At 36.0% G+C, this 25449-nt stretch overlaps 1 protein-coding gene across 1 annotated transcript in view; it reads right to left on the bottom strand.

The window, feature by feature from the left end:
• Positions 1–25449, bottom strand: part of CHM (CHM Rab escort protein) — a 198384-nt gene that overhangs the window by 119215 nt on the left and 53720 nt on the right. The window contains exons 3-5 of the mRNA XM_030849074.2: positions 24457–24529; positions 22014–22138; positions 783–1170 (exon numbers count right to left, since the gene is read on the bottom strand). Coding sequence (XP_030704934.1) covers positions 783–1170; positions 22014–22138; positions 24457–24529 — 586 coding nt within the window. The remainder of the gene's footprint in view (positions 1–782; positions 1171–22013; positions 22139–24456; positions 24530–25449) is intronic.

Here is a 25449-nt window from a genome sequence, read left to right as displayed (position 1 = left end):
ACCACCCTCTCCTACTTCTTTTCAATTTCTCGTTTGCCCTCAACTTACGGTATTTGGTCTGTTTCTTTCTACTTTCACCCAGCCCTATACTGTAACCCTTTAAGGCCATTACCTTTTATGTTACTGGTTTTCTATGCTTTTGCACTAAATTAGCCTTGCTTCCCATAAACCCAGTACAACACTATATCCTCCTAAGACTCAGGAACCTCTTCTGAAGTCATACTGACCTAACATTAGAGGTAAGGATAGAAAAATAACTGAAGTAAATAGCATTCTTACCAATCTCCCTGCCCCCACTACTATTAAATTATCCTCCAAAGTCCTCACACCTGAACCGATAATTTTCAAAAATGCATTGTTTTTTTCAAAATGTTCATCATCATATAGATGTTAAAATAGTTACTATATAAATAAGGGCTAAACAAAAGTTCATTTAATAGACTGACTATAAATAACATGGATCTGTAATTAGGTTCATTAGACTTTTTTCTTGGTAGAATTCATAGTGCCCATGCAGTAGGAGGAGAATATTAGGGTGGAAAACGTGTTCCAATACAGAAGTATCCTTGATATAGTACTGAGCATTCTTAATGTGTTTTTAACTATGTTTAAAGAATATTTTAATGGAGCTATAAACTTCAGATACTATCTCTTTATAAAGTAAATGTTCTACATTTCAGAGAATAAAATTATTAAAAGTGGGTTTATGGACCCGGATGCTATTTTCAATCAATTAAAATTTAGTATTGTTCTATGAAAAGATGGGTAAAACTGGTACTTACCTTTGACACCAAATCAATATTAAATCTCCTGCCTTCTTTAATAATTTGCGAGTAAGTAATCCTATTTTTCTTTGGTTGCTCTGCAGTTTCTTCGGCCATAGGCACATTTTCACTTGTTTCCTTTTCTGAAGTTGAGGGCATAGAAGATTTATCATCACAATGGTTTTCTTTCTCCCCTGTCGCTTCAAAATCATTTACTTCTAGGGCACCCTCTGGATCACTGCTTGGAGTGTGTTCTGTGGGTATTTCACAGCTTGCAGTACTTAATGACTGATCTTCTGTAGGCAGGCAGGCAGAATCTGCAGCTTCTGTGGAGTTTGCAGATGTCACAGAAGCGTGATTTTTCTGCAGTGCACCAGCTTCTTCGACATCTTCATGCAAATCCTGACTAATGAGAAATTATAATAATAATCCACACCAGGCTTTTGATAATTATACTTGGCTACCTTTTTTTATTATTTTAACTTTCAATGGCAATTTTTATTTCTTTACCTCATTTATCTTGGATGCATTGCTTTATGTGAGACACACACATTAAACATTCATCTGTTAAGGTTTCAATACGATATGAAACATACTTAAGATCTGAAAAATATACATAAAGATTTCAGGGTTTAGCAGGCCATGCCATGTGTGTGTGTGTGTATTTTTTTTTTTGGTGAAAAGCAGATTCTTATTTTTTTATTTAATTTTTATTTTATATTGGGGTATAGTTGATTTACAATATTGCATAAGTTTCAGGTATACAGCAAAGTGATTCAGTTATATATATACATATATCCATTCTTTTTCAGATTTTTTTCCCATATAGGTTATTACAGAATATTGAGTTCCCTGTGCTATACAGTAGGTCCTTGTTGATTACCTATTTTATATATAGTAGTGTGTATGTTAATCACATGTATATTTTTGAGAATTTAAGGCAGACAGGGGAACTGCATTTTAGAAACAAATCAACACAGTGCTTACAAGTACATCCCTCAGAATAAAAAGATCGAGGTTCAAAGCCTCACCCTAGGACTAGATAATTCTGTGAATGTAGACAAGTTGTTTATCCTCTCTGACCTAAATTATCCATCTATAACATAGGGATAATACCACCTACCTCACAAGGTTGTTTTGGAGATTAAATGAAGTATCACATGCAAAGAACCTGACACAGTGCCTGGCACACAGTAAATGCTCAACAGTGGTAATTACTGTTGAGCAAAGATTATTATTCAAAGATTATTACTGTAGTGTGACAGAGCTAGAAAAAAACTGCTGTGAAAGTGTAAGTTGGCTTATCACAATGTGGTATCTTTCTGAATTCTTTCCTGCTGTACTTTGTTTTATTGTTAGTGTCTATTACTTTCCTGGAAGCGCCACTTCCAAAGTTACTACTAGAGTGAACATTCTCAGTCCATTATTGCCTTGATTGACACAACAGGCTCCCGTTCGCTGTGCCTGCATCATGTATCTCTCCATGATGTTTTATCCTCCACAGAACCTATGTTTTCACTGAGTTGCCCTACTGCTCAACACTAAAAATGCCTTGTACATGACAGGCTGTGGGAAGTAAACATCTGCTAACTGATTGCTCAAGAACTAACAGCAGTTCTTTCTCATATTGAATCTCAACCCTACTCCACAAAATCTTCCTCTTCCAGTCTCTAAACCAAATCACCTTCTTTATCAACTATCTTCTTTGTCTCATCTCTCCTACTTTCTGAAATGGCATCTCTAACTCCTAATTTATCAACTCAAATCTCCATGATTTGGCCCATGTTAATTGCTTCTTCTGGGCTATTCTTCCCACTTCCTGTAATATCACAATTCCCTCATCCCCAAACATAACCACATACTTCACCAATTGACACATTTTAAGAAAAAGTTTAAATTTCACTTCCAGGAAGTCTTCCTTAACCCAACCACACTCATCATTCTGTTACTCCATGCCCCATAGTACACACATGCAGTTTACCTTGCATTTATTTATCAGTTCCTTGTTAATAGCCTTTTGGCTGTCCCATATATACTTTATCTTCAGCTAGACTTTATTCTCCTTGAGGGAAGACCCTAACATCTTGTCTTGAGTGCACCTCACAACACTTACTGCACTGCTCTATAGATGTGGTATTTAATAAATACGTGATGAATAAATGGTTTATACAAGCAAAAGATGGAAGTATAAATATACATTTATATAAAAATTATAAATACATATTTATAAATATACATATTTAAATATGAAACAAATATTTGTATTATAGAAAACACATAAAACTAGGACAGTAAAAAACAATAAACTTTACATTCAAAAGTTTGTGGGGAGGAGCTTCAAGATGGCAGAAGAGTAAGACATGGAGATCACCTTCCTACCCACAAATACATCAGAACTACATCTATATGTGGAACAACTCCTACAGAACACCTACTGAACGCTGGCAGAAGACCTCAGACCTCCCAAAAGGCAAGAAACTCCCCATGTACCTAGGTAGGGCAAAAGAAAAAAGAAAAAACAGAGACAAAAGAATAGGGACGGGACCTGCACCAGTGGGAGGGAGCCGTGAAGGAGGAAAGGTTTCCACATACTAGGAAGCCCCTTCGCGGGCAGAGACTGCGGGTGGCAGAGGGCGGAAGCTTCGGAGCCACGGAAGAGAGTGCAGCAACAGGGCTGCGGAGGGCAAAGTCGAGAGATTCCCCCACAGAGGATCGGTGCCAAACAGCACTCACCAGCCCAAGAGGCTTGTCTGCTCACCTGCCGGGGCGGGCTCGGGCTGGGAGATGAGGCTCGGGCTTCGGAGGTTGGAGGTCGGATCCCAGGGAGAGGACTGGGGCTGGCTGCGTGAACACAGCCTGAAGGGATCTACCAGGCCACAGCTAGCCGGGAGGGAGTCCGGGAAAAAGTCTGGAGCTGCTGAAGAGGCAAGAGACTTTTTCTTGCCTCTTTGTTTCCTAGTGCACAAGGACAGGGTATTAAGAGCGCCTCTTAAAGGAGCTCCAGAGACGGGCACAAGCTGCTGCTATCAGCGCAGATCCCAGAGATGGGCATGAGACGAGAAGGCTGCTGCTGCAGCCACCAAGAAGCCTGTGTGCACGCACAGGTCACTATCCCCACCTCTCCTCCCGGGAGCCTGTGCAACCCGCCACTGCCAGGGTCCAGTGATCCAGGGACAACTTCCCTGGGAGAACACACGACGCACCTCAGGCTGGTGCAACGTCATGCCAGCTTCTGCCGCCACAGGCTCGCCCCGCACACCGTACCCCTCCGTCCCCCCGGCCTGAATGAGCCAGAGCCCCAGAATCAGCTGCTCCTTTAACCCGGTCCTGTCTGAGCGAAGAACAGACACCCTCAGGCAACCTACACGCAGAGGCGGGGCCAAATCCAAAGCTGAACCCCTGGGAGCTGTATGAACAAAGAAGAGAAACGGAAATTTCTCTCAGCAGCCTCAGGAACAGCGGATTAAATCTCCACAATCAACCTGATGTACCCTGCATGTGTAGAAAACCTGAATAGACAACGAATCATCCAAAATTGAGGAAGTGGACTTTGGGAGCAACGATATATATAAATTTTTCCCTTTTTCTCTTCTTGTGAGTGTGTATCTGTTTGCTTCTGTGTGTGATCTGTGTCTATATAGCCTGTCTTCCCTTTTTTAATTACTTAAAAATGCTTTTTTTTACTAATTATTTTTTTTATTTTAATGACTTTATTATATTTTATTGTACTTTATTTTATCTTCTTCTTTCTTTTTTTTTCCTCCCTTTTATTCTGAGCTGTGTGGATGACAGACTCTTGGTGCTCCAGTCAGGCGTCAGGGCTGTGCCTCTGAGGTGTGAGGGCCAAGTTCAGGACACTGGTCCACAAGAGACCTCCCAGCTCCACGTAATATCAAACGGAGAAAATCTCCCAGAGACCTCCATCTCAACACCAAGCCAGCTCCACTCAATGACCAGCAAGTTCCCGTGCTGAACACCCTATGCCAAACAACTAGCAAGACAGAAACACAACCCCATCCATTAGCAGAGAGGCTGCATAAAAACATAACAAGGCCACAGACACCCCAAAACACACCACCAGATGTGGACCTGCCCACCAGAAAGACAAGATCCAGCTTCCTCCAGTAGAACACAGGCACCAGTCCCTTCCACCAGGAAGCCTACACAACCCACTGAACCAACCTTAGCCACTGGGGACACACACCAAAAACAACGGGAACCATGAACCTGAAGCCGGTGAAAAGGAGACCCCAAACACAGGAAGAAAAGCAAAATAAGAAGACAGAAGAAAACACAGCAGATGAAGGAGCAAGAAAAAAACCCACCAGACCTAACAAATGAAGAGGAAATAGGCAGTCTACCTGTAAAAGAATTCAGAATAATGATAGTAAAGATGATCCAAAATCTTGGAAATAGAATAGAAAAAATACAAGAAACGTTTAACAAGGAACTAGAAGAACTAAATAGCAAAGAAACAGTGATGAACAACACAATAAATGAAATTAAAAATTCTCTAGAAGGGATCAATAGCAGAATAACTAAGGCATAAGAACAGAAAAGTGACTTGGAAGATAAAAGAGTGGAAATAACTACTGCAGAGCAGAATAAAGAAAAAAGAATGAAAACAATTGAGGACAGTCTCAGAGACCGCCGGGACAACATTAAACGCACCAACATTCAAATTATAGGGGTCCCAGAAGAAGAAGAGAAAAAGAAATGGACTGAGAAAATATTTGAAGAGATTATAGTTGAAAACTTCCCTGATATGGGAAAAGAAATAGTTAATCAAGTCCAGGAAGCACAGAGAATCCCATACAGGATAAATCCAAGGAGAAACACACCAAGACACAATTTAATCAAACTATCAAAAATTAAATATAAAGAAAAAATATTAAAAGCAGCAAGGGAAAAACAACAGATAACACACAAGGGAATCCCCATAAGGTTAACAGCTGATCTCTCAGCAGAAACCCTACAAGCCAGAAGGGAGTGGCAGGACATATTTAAAGTGATGAAGGAGAAAAACCTACAATCAAGATTACTCTACCCAGCAAGGATCTCATTCAGATTTGACAGAGAAATTAAAACCTTTACAGACAAGCAAAAGCCAGGAGAATTCAGCACTACCAAACCAGCTTTACAACAAATGCTAAAGGAACTTCTCTAGGCAGGAAACACAAGAAAAAGACCGACAATAACAAACCCAAAACAATTAAGAAAATGGAAATAGGAACATACATATCAATAATTACCTTAAATGTAAATGGATTAAATGCTCCAACCAAAAGACATAGACTGGCTGAATGGATACAAAAACAAGACCCGTATATATGCTGTCTACAAGAGACCCACTTCAGACCTAGGGACACCTACAGACTGAAAATGAGGGGCTGGAAAAAGATATTCCATGTAAATGGAAATCAAAAGAAAGCTGGAGTAGCAATTCTCATATCAGACAAAATAGACTTTAAAACAAAGATTATTACAAGAGACAAAGAAGGACACTACAGAATGATCAAGGGTTCAATCCAAGAAGAAGATATAACAATTGTAAATATTTCTGCACCCAACATAGGAGCACCTCAATACATAAGGCAAATACTAACAGCCATAAAAGGGGAAATCGACAGTAACACAATCAAAGTAGGGGATTTAACACCCCACTTTCACCACTGGACAGATCATCCAAAATGAAAATAAATAAGGAAACACAAGCTTTAAATGATACATTAAACAAGATGGACTTAATTGATATTTACAGAACATTCCATCCGGAAACAACAGAAAACACATTTTTCTCAAGTGCTCATGGAACATTCTCCAGGATAGATCATATCTTAGGTCAAAAATCAAGCCTTGATAAATTTAAGAAACTTGAAATTGTATGAAGTATCTTTTCCAACCACAATGCTATGAGGCAAGATATCAATTACAGGAAAAAAACTGTAAAAAATACAAACACATCGAGGATAAACAATACACTACTTAATAACCAAGTGATCACTGAAGAATTCAAAGAGGAAATCAAAAAATACCTATAAACAAATGACAAAGAAAACACAAGGACCAAAAACTTATGGGATGCAGCAAAAGCAGCTCTAAGAGGGAAGTTCATAGCAATACAATCCTACCTTATGAAACAGGAAACATCTCAAATAAACAACCTAAACTTACACTTAAGCAATTAGAGAACGAAGAACAAAAAATCCCAAAGTTAGCAGAAAGAAAGAAATCATAAAGATCAGATCAGAAATAAATGAGAATGAAATGAAGGAAACGGTAGCAAAGATTAATAAAACTAAAAGCTACTCCTTTGAGAACATAAACAAACTTGATAAACCATTAGCCAGACTCATCAAGGAAAAAAGGAACAAGACTCAAATCAACAGAATTAGAAATGAAAAAGGAGAAGTAACAACTGACACTAGAGAAATACAAACGATCATGAGAAATTACTACAAGCAACTATATGCCAATCAAATGGCCAACCTGGAAGAAATGGACAAATTCTTAGAAATGCACAACCTTCCGAGAGTGAACCAGGAAGAAACAGAAAATATGAACAGACCAATCACAAACACTGAAATTGAAACTGTGATTAAAAATCTTCCAATATACAAAAGCCCAGGACCAGATGGCTTCACAGGCGACTTGTATCAAACATTTACAGAACAACTAACACCTATCCTTCTCAAACTCTTCCAAAATATAGCACAGTGAGGAATGCTCCCAAACTCATTCTATGAGGCCACCATCACCCTGATACCAAAACCAGTAAGATGTCATAAAGAAAGAAAACTACAGGCCAATATCACTGATGAACATAAATGCAAAAATCCTCAACAAAATACTAGCAAACAGAATCCAACAGCACATTAAAAGGATCATACACCATGATGAAGTGGGGTTTATCCCAGGAATGCAATGATTCTTCAATATACGCAAATCAATCAATGTGATACACCATATTAACAAATTGAAAGAGAAAAACCACATGATCATCTCAATAGATGTAGAGTAAGCTTTTGAAAAAATTCAACACCCATTTATGATAAAAAACCCTGCAGAAAGTAGGCATAGAGGGAACTTTCCTCAACATAATAAAGGCCATATATGACAAGCCCACAGCCAACATCATCCTCAATGGTGAAAAACTGAAAGCATTTCCACTAAGATCAGGAACAAGACAAGGTTGCCCACTCTCACCACTATTACTCAACATAGTTTTGGAAGTTTTAGCAGCAGCAATCAGAGAAGCAAAGGAGATAAAAGGAATCCAAATTGAAAAAGAAAAAGTAAAGCTGTCACTGTTCGCAGATGACATGATACTATACAAAGAGAATCCTAAAGATGCTACCAGAAAACTACTAATCAATGAATTTGGTAAAATAGCAGGATACAAAATTAATGCACAGAAATCTCTGACATTCTTATACACTAATGATTAAAAATCTGAAAGTGAAATTAAGAAAATGCTCCCATTTACCACTGCAACAAAAAGAATAAAATATCTAGGAATAAACCTACCTAAGGAGACAAAAGACTTGTATGCAGAAAATTATAAGACACTGATGAAAGAAATTAAATATGATACAAATAGATGGAGAGATATACCATGTTCTTGAATTCGAAGAATCAACATGGTGTAAATGATTATACTACCCAAAGCAATCTACAGATTCAATGCAATCCCTATCAAACTACTACTGGCATTTTTCACAGAACTAGAACAAAAAATTTCACAATTTGTATGGAAACACAAAAGACCCCAAAGATCCAAAGCAATATTGAGAAAGAAAAATGGAGCTGGAGAAATCAGGTTCCCTGACTTCAGACTATACTACAAAGCTCCAGTAATCAAGACAGTAAGTATGGTACTGGCACAAGAACAGAAATATAGATCAATGGAACAGGATAGAAAGCCCAGAGATAACCTACGCACCTATGGTCACCTTATCTTTGATAAAGGAGGCAAGAATACACATTGGAGAAAAGACAGCCTCTTCAGTAAGTAGTGCTTGGAAAACTGGACAGCTACATGTAAAAGAATGAAATTAGAACACTTCCTGACGCTATACACAGAGATAAACTCAAAATGGATTATAGACCTAAATGTAAGGCCAGACACTATCAAACTCTTAAAGGAAAACATAGGCAGAACACTTTATGACATAAATCACAGCAAGATCCTTTTTACCCACCTCCTAGGGAAATGGAAATAAAAACAAAAATAAATAAATGGGACCGAATGAAACTTAAAAGCTTTTGCACAGCAAAGGAAACCATAAACAAGACGAAAAGACAACCCTCAGAATGGGAGAAAATATTTGCAACTGAAGCAAGTAACCAAGGATTAATCTCCAAAATTTACAAGCAGCTCATGCAGCTCAATATTAAAGAAACAAACAACCGAATCCAAAAATGGGCAGAAGACCTACATAGACATTTCTCCAAAGAAGACATACAGATGGCCAAGAAGCACATGAAAAGCTGTTCAACATCACTAATTACTAGAGAAATGCAAATCAAAACTACAATGAGGTATCACCTCACACCAGTTAGAATGGGCATCATCAGAAAATCTACAAACAACAAATGCTGGAGAGGGTGTGGAGAAAAGGGAACCCTCTTGCACTGTTGGTTGGAATGTAAATTGATACAACCACTACGGAGAACAGTATGGACATTTCTAGAAAACTAAAAATAGAATTACCATATGATCCAGCAATCCCACTACTGGGCATATACCCAGAGAAAACCATAATTCCAAAAGACACATGCACCCCAATGTTCATTACAGCACTATTTACAATAGCCAGGTCATGGAAGCAACCTAAATGCCCATCGACAGATGAATGGATAATGAAGTTGTGGTACATATACACAATGGAATATTACTCAGCCATAAAAAGGAACAAAATTGAGTCATTTGTTGAGACATGGATGGATCTACAGACTGTCATAAGAGTGAAGTAAGTCAGAAAGAGAAAAACAAATATCATATATTAACGCATACATGTGGAACCTAGAAAAATGGTACAGATGAACTGGTTTTCAGGGTAGAAGTTGAGACACAGATGTAGAGAACAAAGGTATGGACACCAAGGGGGGAAAACCGCAGTGGGGTGGGGATGGTGGTGTGATGAATTGGGTGATTGGGATTGACATATATACACTGATGTGTATAAAAATGATAACTAATAACCTGCAGTATAAACAAACAAACAAACAAAAAACAACTAATACTAAACTTTCTTTGGGTTATTTGTATGGAAATATGTTAATTTAAATGTTTCAGACATTACATGAAATTTCTAGAAATCTTATATGTTTTGGTATGATAAGTCATAATTCTAGTTATTACTTTAAAATGTGTATCTCTGAAATAACTAAATTTCCTTGTCAATTGCATTATTATGAACTTTCATCAAATCTTTAACCGTGGTCATTTTTAAGTCTTTTGTCATTTACAGACAGTTCTGGGTGTACTGTGATGCTTTTGCAAAAATGTTCCTATAAAAGGGTTTCATCTTCAAGGAATTCATGGAAAAGACTCTGACAAGTACAGGTTTCTGGTAACTGACTATACTGCTGAACTGAATGAATAAGCATTTTCAGAACTCTAATGGAAAACTGATGAATTCATAAAAGTGCTAACAAAAGATCAAGATGAAAAAAAATATTAATTACATGGGACTGAGTGAACTGATGAGGATGATTATAATTTTTGTGACTTTCTGTTTGAATTAAAAAATAAAAGTCCCACAAGGACTCAGAGGCAAAAAATATACAAATCAATTTTCACTGCAAAGTAAAGGAGCTGTTCCAGTGGAGGACTACTGGACTGAATGTCAATATTATGACATAGTATGAGTGTGTTTTGTGTTTGGTAATTTCAATCATTGTTGCTTTTGTTGTGGTCATCCATTTACAATGCTTGGTGTCAGTTTATTTATCTCTTGTAAAAATAAAATGTAGTGTGTGTGTGTGAAAAAAAACAAACAACCCAATCCAAAAATGGACTCAAGACGTAAATAGACATTTCTCCAAAGAAGATATGCAGATTGCCAACAAACACATGAAAGAATGCTCAGGATCATTAATCATTAGAGAAATGCAAATCAAAACTACAATGAGATATCATCTCACACCAGTCAGAATGGCCATCATCAAAAAATCTACAAACAATAATTGCTGGAGAGGGTGTGGAGAAAAGGGAACCTTCTCACACTGTTGTTGGGAATGTAAAGAGATACAGCCACTATGGAGAACAGTATGGAGGTTCCTTAAAAAACTAAAAATAGATTTACCATATGATCCAGCAATCCCACTAGTAGGTAGATACCCTGAGAAAACCATAATTCAAAGAGTCATGTACCAAAATCTTCACTGCAGCCCTATTTACAATAGCCAGGACATGGAAGCAACCTAAGTGTCCATCAACAGATGAATGCATAAAGAAGATGTGGCACATATATAGAATGGAATATTACTCAGCCATAAAAAGAAACGAAATTGAGTTACTTGTAGTGAGGTGGATGGACCTAGAGTCTGTCATACAGACAGAAGTAAGTCAGAAAGAGAAAAATAAATACCGTATGCTAACACATATATATGGAATGTAAAAAAAAAAATGGTCATGAAGAACCTTAGGGGTAAGACAGGAATTAAGACACAGACCTACTAGAGAATGCACTTGAGGATACAGGGATGGGGAAGGGTAAGCTGGGACAAAGTGAGAGAGTGGCATGGACATATATACACTACCAAACGTAAAATAGATAGGTAGTGGGAAGCAGCCGCATAGCAAAGGGAGATCAGCTCGGTGCTTTGTGACCACCTAGAGGGGTGGGATACGGAGGGTGGGAGGGAAGGAGACACAAGAGGAAAGAGATATGGGGACATATGTATGTGTATAACTGATTCACTCAGAAACTAACATACCATTGTAAAGCAATTATACTCCAATAGAGTTTTAAAAAAATTAAAAATAAAAAAAATAATTAAAAAAAAGTTTGTGGGCAGTGAACAAAAAGTGCCTCTTTGAAATTAACACAAAAAAACACTACAATAAGAAAGGTTACAAGGAAAGAATAACTTATTTTAAATGTTAAGAAATAAAATACCATGGTTACTGTTATAATCTAGTAATTTCAATTAAATATAATGAAAAAAGGATGAAATCATTAATGTCAAAACCATTTTCAGATCTAGGAAATGGTAGTGGGAAAATTCTAGTCCTGAATGTATTTATTAACCTTTCAGATTCCCCATCTATGAAATGGGAGATCATTCATCTGCCTTAACTTTCATGAGGGTTTTGTAAGATTAATGAGCTAACATATATGAAGAGTATTTTTCATAAACTCCAGAAGGTTAATCAAACATGAGATATTAATCAAACCTAAGCTATTGTTAAATTTCCCACAGGTCAACAGGCAACTCAAAAGATGTGTTCTTAGGTTTGTAATCACATGTTGAAAGCTCTCTGGCCACATAACCACGTAAGAGCACCACTGCCATTAAGCAACATTAAAAATGAAGAGCAATAATATGAAATGTGATTTGTATATTTTCTACAGAATTGTTCATGCTTTGTATTCACTTTCATTAGTTTGAAAACCAGTAAACCAAAGTGTGTTCCATGAGGGATCTAAGGTGACAACTTTCAGCAAAAAGTTCCACATCTAAAGATTAAACTAAGAAATGGCAGGATAATTAATTATACTTTACAGGTAAGACAGAATATGGCAATTTCTCTTATTACAGAGCATGATGATGACACCACGAAAATTGAGCACAGCTACTATCTGGTCAGTGGCTCTCTATTATATTCTGAAAAAGAGAGCTTTCTAGAGTGAATGAAATGCATTAACCAGTACTGGACAATCTGGAAAATATAAGTCCAAATACTTAATTAAGGGTATAAGTTTAAGGAAAGGAGTTATTCTTTGTGAATTTGTTTTACATGCATAAGCTATTAAGTTTTACTATTCTCAACATCATAATCTGGTGAAATTCCTAGCACTATGGAAAACACATGCAATAGAAACACTATAGTTTCCTTACTTTCCATTAACGACAACTAAAATATTTTTTGGAGTTCTGCCAACATTGAATTTAATACCTAACTAGAAGTTATAACGACACCAGAAAACTCCCCAAATTCCACTTAATTCCTCAGCAAGCAAAATTCTGTTCATCAAAAAGGACTTATCGTCCCTCAAATTTAAAACTTTATACTGTGATTAAAAAAAATTTTTTTTTCTTAAAAAAATAATTCAAACTTTGGAGAACACCTCAGAATAATAACTCAATTTTATTAATTTTAAAGTTTGAAAAGTATAAAAACACATTTGCCATTTGTAAATGAATGTGGCTGAATTATAAGCTCTCAAGGGAAACTTTGAGTTCTAAAACACTACTATGATTTTAACATACAAAGGGGAAAAATCTGCATCATTAGTTCTTATAAAATTTTTCAATATGAAAATAAATTGACAGATGAAATCTAATGTCACATATTGCTTATCTGAATTTCAAAGGATATTTACAATACAGTGTAACAGTATTTTTGAGATAATTTTACCTAATTGCAACTGCTGAATAACTGCTTAGTTGAATGCACTTTTTACCGCTTGCCACAATCTACATATAACTCTGAGAATTTAGGGGTATAAATTCTGATATTATCTAGTATTGCTTATCAATTAATGGTAGTAACAAGGGAACACCTCAAAGTGAATGTCTTATTAATGCCTTGTAACAGTCACCCTTTTAGATAAGTCAAATGAAAAATTGCCAACCAGCTGGTTAATTTATTCAGCACAGGTGTTCACTATTTATTTTTCAGTCATTTGCACCTTTTTTCCCCACAGTATAGCTTGTTGCAGAAATTGTATTCTTTTACTTTGATGTATGCACTTTGTGCTAAGGCCATTCACTTTTGATTTGCACAGTACACGTTACACTGCTACCCAGCTGTTTATTCCTGCAAATAAATGTTTAATGGTTACTCATAAGAATCAGACTATCAAAAAGTTGTTGTTCCAGAAAACAGCAATATAAAAAAACCACTGTAGTCGATTTTGAATTGCTGCAATATAATATATTGGTAGATATATTTCCTTATTTGTTACCAACTTAAAATGTTAACACGTACAGTAGAATATAGCTGAAGTATCAACCTCTTGTCACATTTCTCCAAGAACAAAATAGCATAAGGTGGTGTACAGCAGGTACTATTGGTTGCCTACTCAACAACGATTACTGTCTTCCTCCCTGCCACAAGAGCTGCAATTTTGTTCCAATATCAGGCAGAAGATACCCAGGACTAGGGGATGGATCATGACTGATTAAAACCAATTATGGTAATTTTACTGCCCTTTGTTAGTGACTGATTTAAGAGTGAGCTGGTTATCTAGTTTTAGCCAATGAGACAAGGGAGAATCTGCTGGGGGCTTTGGTAAAGACTCCCTAGTATAATAGTAACAAACAAACAAAAAAAAGCATACACATGTTAGAAGAAAATCTCTCCCCCTTCATTTCACGTTGAGATTTCTGCTGTGTGAAAACCTGTTCAGAATCGTGGCAACTATCTTGTAACTCTGGACAGGAAGCTAAGAGAAGTGCTGGGGACCTACCCCAACTCTGATGTGATTAAGATTCTCAATTAGTGAATTCTGCAACAGGACCAACCAACCCACCCACCTGCCTACCCTCCCACCTACCCATCCACTTTTAGTTGGGCACTGTGTCACTTATAGCCTAAAACAAACTTACTTGTACACAGTGGTAAATTATAGCTTCCTCTAAATTATAAAACTTATAGGTGATTTTTCATTTTTTTTAAATTTTGTATTTCTTTCTTATTGGTATTATTACGTTTTTGCTTAAAAGGCTCATGTTACTTATAAAATTTTTTAATTAAAGTTTTAGAACCTAAAGTAAATAAACAGAATTTTAGATGAGTATTACAATGTCTTTATTTTAGTATCAATCCATGAAAGAGCTGGTTCGTCTATAAATCTAAGAAGCAAGTTTTCATCCTGTTTTAACATTATCACGCCAGAACAGGGGAAACAATGTTCAGTATTATGCAAAAAAAGAAAGGACAGAAAAGGTACAAGTTCTTGCCAATATTTTAGAAAGATAAAAATCTCTTCTCACTAAAGAAACTACATGACATCATGCAATTAATAGGCAATCATCTTTTACCTAAGAACTGTTTGGGTTTGCGTGGATTAATGTACTGTGCCTTTTCATCTTCTGTTGGATATTTAAAACCAGAAATAGCAGCTGCTTTTATCCCCTCACCTAAACTACTGTATCTTGTGGCGTACAAACTACAGTCACAACAACTAAAGGTTACTGGATTCATCCCTTATCTTCCGAACATTGGGAGTTAGGCACTTTCATTCCCCAATATAGGTATAATTACTTTACAATTCTAAACACTACTCTAGTAAATTAAAGAAGTAAATGTACTTCTTTAGGTGCTAGTCTTCACAAAGGAAATACTTTATTCACTTGGTGGAATGGCTTCCTTGATACGCATACATGTATTTATCTGATTCCTGAAATACAATGTGACACAATGGAAACAGCACAAACTTTTGAGTTAGATAGATGTGGGCTCAAATCCTGGCTCTCCTATCTCTGGCTCTCCCTGGTCATAGCACAGATTAAATGAAACTGAATGAAATAAAATATGTAAGGAAGCAAGTTATAGCAGCTACCACAAAGATAATATCCAATAAATGCTATAGTTCTTTTATTCTTCCCTTCTATAAGTCAACTGTATAATCACAAAATTTGTTTCAAAGAAAGATAATCTATGTATAGCAAAAGTATTTCTGGCCCAAACTAGAGATTAACTCACCTATTACAAGCAGCATTCAGGGTAACAAAGCACTGATAAAACAAAACAATCTGGGTAGTTTTTTATAGAATTTGTGTTAACTGGACTTAAGTTATGAAAAGAGACTAATCCCTACAATTTCTATTTTAATATTTAGCCTAACTATGCAATAACCAAAAAATACTAACTTTAATGTTCAAAAGATCACTAAAACCTTTAGATTGAACACTTAAGAATTATTTTTGAAAATAAGTAAAGTCAACAATCATAAAAAAAAATAATGTGCTATCCTATATGTTTACATTAGAATATGGTGTTACTGACTTGCCATGTAGTTTGAGGTATTTTCCAAGCAGTGGTGATGGGTTTGCACTGATCTACTTGAATCCTTGCCCTGTCCTCCTTGTAATCAAAGATTAAAAATCAAAAGGCTACTGGTTATGACTATAATATTGTTTGTGGCCAAGAGATAGACACTATTCTTCCTTGATGAAATATCAAGTGACATCTACAAGAATCAAGCCATAGATTTTGGCCTAATAAACGTCAACTCTATAAGCTAACTCATCTGGTCTAAGATGGGAAGACAAGTCATAATATTTCAGCATTCATATCATTATAAAGCTATCTTTACATGATATTTTGGAAATTTACCAAAATATCAATATTTAAAACAATATTCTATATGCATAATTTACCAGGGATTGAGGTTTGACTTCTCTCTATATGCCTGATGCAACTAAATAAACTCTTGGCATGAATGACCATTAAAGTGTACGGTTTTTGGTAATTTGTCATTTGGTCAGATTGTGGATTTGACTTGCATATGCTGAGAGAGTAGTGTACAAGATCAAGATAATTAGCAAGTGAGAGAACCTAAATGATTGCCCAGCATTAGTGTATAATTACAAAGTCCTCAGGAAGTGATAATAACTTCCTTTATGAAAAAAATGCTCATTAAGTGAGCCTAAGGATAAGTAGAAAATACAATTAACTTGCAGTATGTGGCTATGGACAGAAAACACATGACTCTCAATAGAAAATAGACTAAAAAAAAAAGTCAATAGAAACGAAGACGTAAAACTGTTCCTCTTTGCAGAAAACATGACTTCCTATGCAAAAATCCCAAGGAATTTACCAAAAAATTCCTAGAATAAGCACGTTCAGCAAGATTTCAGGATAAAAGATGAATGCATAAAAACCAATTATATTTCTAGATATGAATAATGAACAAGTGAAAACCAAAATTAAAAAAGCAATAATACCACTTACAATTGCACTGGCTCCAAAGAAAATTAAATACTTAGGTATACAATTAACAAAACATGTACAGAACTGGTATGCTGAAAATTACACAATCCTGTAGAAAGAAATCAAAGATGACCTCCCTAAATGGAGAGGCCTACCTTGTCAATGGATTGGAAGACTCAAAATAATAAAGACATCAATTCACCCCAGGTTGATCTGTAACTTTAGTGCAATTCCTATCAAAATTCCAGCAATGTTTTCTAGACATGGACAGGCTTATTAAAACATTTATATGGAAAGGCACAAACTGTAGAACAGCTAAAACAATCTTGGTAAAGAAGAATAAATTGGGGGAAATCATTCAAACTGATGTTAAGTCCAACTGTATAGCTGCAGTAATCAAAACAGTGTGATACTGGTGTGGGAAAAGACATAGACATCAATGGAACAGAAAACAGAATCCAGAAACAGACCATCCAAGTACAGTCAGTTGATTTTTGACAAAGATGCAAAAGTAACTCAATGGAGGAAAAACAGCCTTTTCAACAAATAGTACTGAAGCAACTGGATATCCATAGGTTAAAAAAAATGAACATTGACCTAAACCTCACACCTTATACAAAAATTAAAACTTGTAAACCACATATCTAACAAGGGATACATTTAGAATATATAAAGAACTCTTAAATCTCCACAGGAAAAGAAAAGTCCATCCAATTAAAAAATGAGCAAAAGACATGAACAGATATTTCACCAAAAAGGACATATGGGTGGCAAATAAGCACATGAAAAGATATTCAAAATCAGCCATCAGGGAAATGCAAATTAAAACCACAATGAGATATCACTACTACACACCTATAAGATTGGCTAAACTAAAAAAGTTACACCACCAAATGATGGTGAGGATACGGAGAAACTGAATCACTCACACATGCCTGGTGGGAATGTAAAATGGTACAGCTTCTCTGGAAAAGTCAGTTTCTTCTAAAACTAAACATACATATGACCCAGGAATTGTACACTTGGGCATTTATCCCAGAAAAATAAAAATTTATGTTCACACAAAATCCTGTAAACCAACATTTATAGCATTCTTATTTGTAACAGACAAAATGGAAACAGCCCAGATGTTCTTCAGTGGATGAATGACTAAATAAACTGTGGTACATTGCTACCATGGAATACTACTCAGCAATAAAAAGGGACAAAATACTGATGCAAGCAACAACCTAGATGAATCTCTGGGTAACTATGCTGAGCGAAAAAAGCCAGTGGCAAAAGGTTACATACTGTACAGTTCCATTTACATAATGTCCTCAAAAATGACAAAATTATAGAGTTGGAAAACAGATTAGTGGTTGCCAGGAGTTAGGACTTTGGGGAAGGAGATGAAGTGTGGCTATAAAATGGCAACAGGAGGGATCCCTGTGGTGATGGAACTGATCTGTTCTCTGTGGTGATGGTTACATGAACCCACATATGTGTTAAAACTGTACAGAATGAAACACAGACACACACACACACACACACTATATCCACAAAATGTAACAGTAACATCAATAACACATATGTAAACAGCAATAACAACAAAAAGCCAGGAACCTGCACCATATTCTTCATTACATATTTACAAAAGGGGATTCACAAGGAATTTTGTGATGTATCCCACAAGAACGTTGAGGATCTACTACATAGTGATATCCTTTCTTAGGGAGAAAATGAGGGAATTTTCTAAGAGCACCAAAAGTAATCTTTTAAAATGATAAAATTTTTATTTTAATCAGTTTTGTTTTTTTGGGTTTTTTTGGCTGTGTTGGGTCTTTGTTGCTGTGCACCGACTTTCTCTAGTTGCGGCCAGCGGGGGCTACACTTCGATGCTGTGCGCGAGCTTCTCATTGAGGTGGCTTCTCTTTGTTGCTGAGCACAGGCTCTAGGTGCATGGGCTTCAGTAGTTGTGGCACGTGGGCTCAGCAGTTGTGGCTCTAGAGCACTGGCTCAGTAGTTGTGGCGCATGGGCTTAGTTGCTCTGCAGCATGTGGGATCTTCCCAGACCAGGGCTCGAAACTGCATCCCCTGCATTGGCAGGTGGATTCTTAACCACTGTGCCACCAGGGAAGCCCTCTAATCAGTTTTAATATTCATCTTTCTAAAGTGTATTTCAAATACCCCCACCTTTTCAAGTGGAGTAGAGAGAACATAATTTAACTTTTTCCTGAAGACATCGGGATAGAATTATGATCATCAATTGTTATACTGTGCTATAATACAGTGATGTCTTTGAGGGATCCTGATTCAAAGCCATTTGCCCCTACACTAAATGGCCCAAAGCCTGCTCTCAGCTTGCTGATTCTGTCTACTTTTCCTCTGTTACTCTATCAACTAACACATGAAACAGCAGCATGTTGGAGCCCATAGGGACTTCTGAGATGACCTAGTCCAAGAGGACATCTTTTGCTCAGTATCATACAGTAAGTTGAATCATAAAGGCAGGAGTATAACCCTGGTCTCAGTGTGGTTCTCAGTGTGCCTGCCTCCAGCAGACACCCCTTTCCTATTTGTCGCTTTAAACTACTATAGTAGGAAAACCAGAAAATAGGGTTGTCAGAAATATGTATTCAACAAGGATTCTGATTTAAGCCAGTGGGTCCTGGGTGATGAATTCTCATATAAAGTAAATCTCTGTGACAGGTATTTTGGCCCTAGCCCTTTTCATATAATGCCAAGTTTGTGGTCATGATCCAAAAGGTTAAGGATGCCATAGTCTGGCTGGGGCTAAGAAAGGTACTGTTATTCCTGTTTACTCATGTTTGTAGCACTTATTATAGACAGGTAGATTTTCTGTACATTCCCCCACTGGATGCTCTCAGGGCTCATCCTGCTTACTATGGCATTAATAACTAGCTACCCTTTCCAAGTAAATGAAGACATATAGAACATTATCCCAGTTCACCTCTTGTTCCAACCTCTAATGGGCAATGAAAATATACAGCAGAGTCCTACTTCTCTGTTTTAAAACAAACCTTCCACCACCAATCTTTTATCACTTTGAGAAGTTCCAAAAATGAAACTGTAGAGATCAGAAATAAAAAACGAGATGATTTCCTCTGCACTCAAAATGTGTCATTTCAGTCACCAGAAACCATAAACACTAATTGTCATGAAGCATAGAGAAATCAAAGGCCTTGAAATAGCAAAAGTACCTCTCAAAGGGCCTGAGTGTGACTGTCACTATATTCTAGTCAAGTAGTATTCATGGACACACAAGAAAGTTACCAAATATTTATTCCTGGTTTCATTAAAGCGTATGAATTTTCACTTGAGATCACCTTCTGTTCTAGATCTGTCTACGCTGGGTCTAAACAATATCAGAGAGTTATACCTTTCCATACTGAATGTCATTTAGCATTATGCAAATTATAATCTGTATCTGATATTTCAAAGGCTGTCCTTTTGCAGAAAATCATAGAAAATTAACTACGTATTAATGGCAGAAAATGCTAGTCACCTGACAGATATGAATATAGGTTAAGAAATCAACCACAGGTTCCCCAACTTTTCACGGGCTCAGGTCACGCTTACCACTGTACCACAGCAAGGATATGTATGATGACAGTACACGTCCTGAAAAATTTCTAGTATCTTGGATTTTAAGTTTTAATTACTATTAAAGAGCTTGACAGTCTGATTTCTAAAACCCTCAACTCCATAACTCCATAACAGTTGAACTGAACTATGTGATTGTTACCTTTCAGCCCATCAACCATGTCATCTGAAAAAATAAACTATTCCAATTGTTTTAAAACAATGAATTCTTTCACTCAGAAGGAGACACTGAAAACATTACTTTCCCCCCACTTCTCTCTTGATTTACAAAAATATGCCCCCAGATGTCATGGCCACTCAATTTGATTTCTTTAATTCAAAATTATAATTTTCCATTTTGCTACACTGACTGTTATCTAAGAGTTAGAAGAACACTGAATTAGGATTAAAAAACCCTGGGCTTTAATCTTGGACTCCACCACTATCTAGCTTAGGTATGGCCTTGATATTTATCAAGCTATGTGACCTTCAGCAAATTAAACTCTTTGAGCTCCACTGAGGACTCTGTGAAAAATCTAATACTATGTGCTCTATCCTAGCACAGGACCATTGTAAGGATCAAATAAGATAATGTATTTAAAAGAGCTCACGGGACTTCCCTGGAGGTCCAGTGGTTAAGACTCCGTGCTTCCACTGCAAGGGGTGTGGGTTCGATCCCTGGTCTGGGAACTAAGATCCCACATACCACGCAGTGCGGCCAAAAAAATTTTTTTTAATAAAAAGTAAAAATAAAAGAGCTCAGTAAATTATAAGTCATTAATATATTATCTAAACAGAGAAAACTGAAAGTTTTATTTTTTTCTTCCACAACTGAAAGTTTTATGTTTTTCTTCCACAAAAGTTTTATTGTGATATAATTGACATAACGGCACTGTATAAGTTTAAGGCATACAGCATAATGATTTGATTTACATACATCATGAAGTGATTATCACAATAAGTTTAGTGAACATTCATCATCTCATACAGATACAAAATTAAAGAAATAGAAAAAATATTTTTCCTTGTGATGAGAACTCTTAGGATTGACTCTTAACAACTTGCGTATATAACACACAGCAGTGTTCATTATATTAATCATGTTGTACATGACAACCCTAGTACTTATTTATCTTATAACTGGAAGTTTGTAATTTTTGACTGCCTTCATCCAATCCTCCCCGCACCCTGCCACCACCACCACCACCCCCCACCCCCGTCTCTGGTAACCACAAATCTGATCTCTTTTTCTATGAGTTTGTTGGTTTTTGAAGTTTAATTGCGACAACACTGATGGACCTAGAGGGTATTATGCTAAATAAAATAAGTCAGATAAAGACGAGTACTACATGGTATCGCTTATATGTGGAATCTAAAAAATAATACAAATGAACAAACCTAACAAAACTAATGTTACATTTTAAAAAATGCAAACCAGTATATCAAGTAGACTTGTAGCAACCAGTGCCATATAAATTCTTACTGCTGGCTTCTTCTGAAGACATGTGAATAAGAAGTCATGAACATAGTTTATTGTAAATAAATAATTTTCATACCTGGCATAACAAAACACTTCCACATGTTGAATGGTTTTGTCCTTCCTGCTAAGAGCAATAGCTTCTTCATTTTCAAGGATCTTCTCTTGCCACAGTGGGCATTCATTTACAATATCACTGTTTTCCTAAACAATATACAGATAAGAAATTGTAATTAAATTGGGTACTCTGAACCTCTACTTTTCTGATAAAATTTATACCTTTCTAAATTCATGCTTTGCCTCTCATCACATCAAAAGGCACATATTACTTATTAATAATAAAGTTTTACATTTTGTTGTTAAAAAAGCAGGCCCAAAATTACTTCATTCTGCTTACTTTCAGATTTTTGAAGGTTGGTCATTAGCTGTGTCAAATTTTGATTATATGTAAAAGTATTTTTGAAAAGTACTCAGCCCAATATAACTAAGGACTTTATAATAATCGACCTGAATATTTTATATTTAGAAATACAATAAAAACAAGAATGTATAACAAAGTATATAAACTCTCACTAAGGACTGAAAGTGGTTCTTTAAGTTTTTCAATAATTCCTAATTATATTTTATGGAGAAAGTTAAATGATACAATATTTGAATACAGGGGATTTTTGCAGATGTCAAGATAAACCTTTTCCAAAGGTCAAGGATCAATTTTTAATCTGTTTAAAATTTTAATCCACTTGTTACCCATCTCTCAGAGAGAAAAATTTTTTAACGTATTATATATACTCAACAAACTAGTAGTGAAATATAACTACAGTAGCCTTTGTTTTAAGTAAATTCACCTCAGAAAATTTCTAAAGTTACAGATTTCATAAAGTAGGGCAATAATTATTTTTAAAAGGCTGCACTGTCCTGAATTTAATATTTTAAGCTGAAGAAAAGTAGTGGCAGATGGCTCTTATTATCAAGTGTAATTATTAGACAGCATTAAACATCCCAACATAAATAGAAGAGGAGGTGAAGTACAGGAACTTTGAACATATAGACAGGGGTTAACAGCCTGAAAAAAGAACTATGGACCAGGGACAGAGAGTGAAGGGAAAAAGGATATGGTGACAGAGTCAAGATGCTGGAGTAAAAGAAGCATTAAAATAAAAGGAACATCTACAAAAATATTTTGTTTTAATAAATCTAACCCATTACCAAAGTTTATTTTTTAAAAATCCCTTCACTCACCAAAAATTTTCCATTCAGACAATTAGGGTATTTTTGTTGCTGTTGTTCTGAGAATCTAGACTAAATTTTTGCATGGAAGTACTGAATATGACTCAACATGAGGTGATCCTCACACACACTTCCCAAGGATAAGGTTCAAAAAAGGGTTTCTGATCAACATAAAATATTTGAGGCATATTCATTTAAACAGTTAAATGAATCTATTTATAACATTTACTTTCTTGATTCATACATAGTTTGAGTCATTACATGAAATGTTACTTTACAAATATTGCTTGTTTCTCCACACTCTCATTTCATACAATAATAAGATTCAAACTGAATCTTCAGTGTATCTTCAATGTCAATGTCTTTGTCATCACTACACTTTTTGAGTCATATATACCATTAAATCAATCAAGAAAACTAAAATGCTTAGCTTGGTACATGGTAAGTGCTTAGTTAAGTCTTAGCTATATTATTCTTAGTTAACTGAATACAATTTTCTACAGTCTATCATCCTCCTTTCCCAAATGTCTGAACCCTTTTGAGATACAGCAGTTTCTGATTCTATGTATGATGCTCTCAGTAGGAATTCCATTTCAAGCCACATGCACCATTTACATAAAATTAGGACAGTTTTTTTAATGTCTCATAAAAACTGGTAAACTGCATGACAATCAACTCCCTGTGTTAAACGTACGCTGTAAATGATCTCTAAAAACTTCTTTACAATGATATCCAACAGTTGTAGTAGTGAGATCCTACCCTTAGGGAAAAAAATTACTAAATTTATATTGTTTCTTTCCTTGCATTTTGTTTTTACTGTCAGGTATGATTCTGTCAGGTGACTTCTATAAATATGTAAAACCACCAATGACTGAGATCATTTCAAATTAATGTATCTTCCCCAAACACTTAGGTTTTTTTCCAAAACATACTAACTGAAAGAACAACTAGTAATATGTGAGATTTTATAAGGATTGAAATATTTTTTCTGAAAGACTGGGAGAAAAAAAATCTTGCCTGATATTTGGGCGTACAGAGTAATTAGCAAACGGTATGAAACATATATGATTTATTCTTCAGCCAATGTTATCTGTTTATACTTAAAAAGTGAAATCTATATTTTAGAGGTATTGGAAAAATATTAGCTGAAAAGGTGACTGCACAGTTTTTGTTAAATAAGTAAATAAGTTATCAATCCTATATTACAGAGGAAACTTAGTGTCTTCTTCAATGCAGGGTTATTACGTGACACAAAATATAACCTAGTAGATTAAAAAATCAGATAAGAACTTTACCTGGTGTTCCTTTAGCCAGGACAACAGTCCTGAAAAGCTAAAACTGGCCCAGTTTCCTCCATAGTAGCTTCTTCTGTAACAATAAAAAATAAGAGTAAAGAAAAGGGTATAAAAAAATCAAGTCACTGATCTTCATCCCATGTCATTTTCAACATTGCTACCCCAGAGTTCAAAAGCACACATAATAGGGATGCTGAGATTAGAGGAGACAGTAGAACAAAATAAATAGAAGTGGGCCTTTCAGATCTCAAAGTCAACTTTTCATTGTATAAGGAGTTAAAAGATCGCTTTGGCCTCCTTAGAGCTTTCAGCACTGATCAAGTGCCACTGGATCATGTGATTGTGAACATCCTGATATGGTCACTGAGCAGTACATTTGTTTTAACATAAACAAATCTCACTCCTGGGTTAATAAAAATGGCTGGGAAGAAAATCTTGGTAGATCTCAAAGAAAGCCACTGGAAAAAACTGCTAAGTTTTCCACAAGCAGTAAATATCCACTGCTAGCACCGCCACCAAACCCATCTCCCATGCCTAAATAAATTTTGTATATACACATATATAATTGGCTACTCGAGATCTGCTGGAAGGCCCTGTGCCATTCTAAGCCTTCAGGGCCACAAATAAAAGTAGATCCTGGGACACAGTCATTCACATCAAGACTTCTGTGATAAGTATAACAACAACAATATTTCCACTGGTAACTGGGTAAACTATTCTTCACTCCACAGTCCTGTGAAGATCACTCCATTTTAGAGAACCCAGAGGTCTCCTAGCTAGGATCAGGTAAACCTTGTAGACACTGGACTTCTGATTAACTTCTGTAAGTAGCAGACTTTTGGCAACCAGAACTCTCAGCACTACACACAGGGCTTCCCAATCCTTGCAAAACTCATCACGTTATACTGATTCTTTGTATGATGAGCCCCAAAGTACACTCAAACCCACCTACAATATCTACTTTAATTCTGAGAGATTCTTGGTTGTGTTTAC

The sequence above is a fragment of the Globicephala melas genome, chromosome X (genome assembly GCF_963455315.2).
Source record: "Globicephala melas chromosome X, mGloMel1.2, whole genome shotgun sequence".
NCBI lineage: Eukaryota > Metazoa > Chordata > Mammalia > Artiodactyla > Delphinidae > Globicephala > Globicephala melas.
This window is presented reverse-complemented; position numbering and strand designations above follow the sequence as displayed.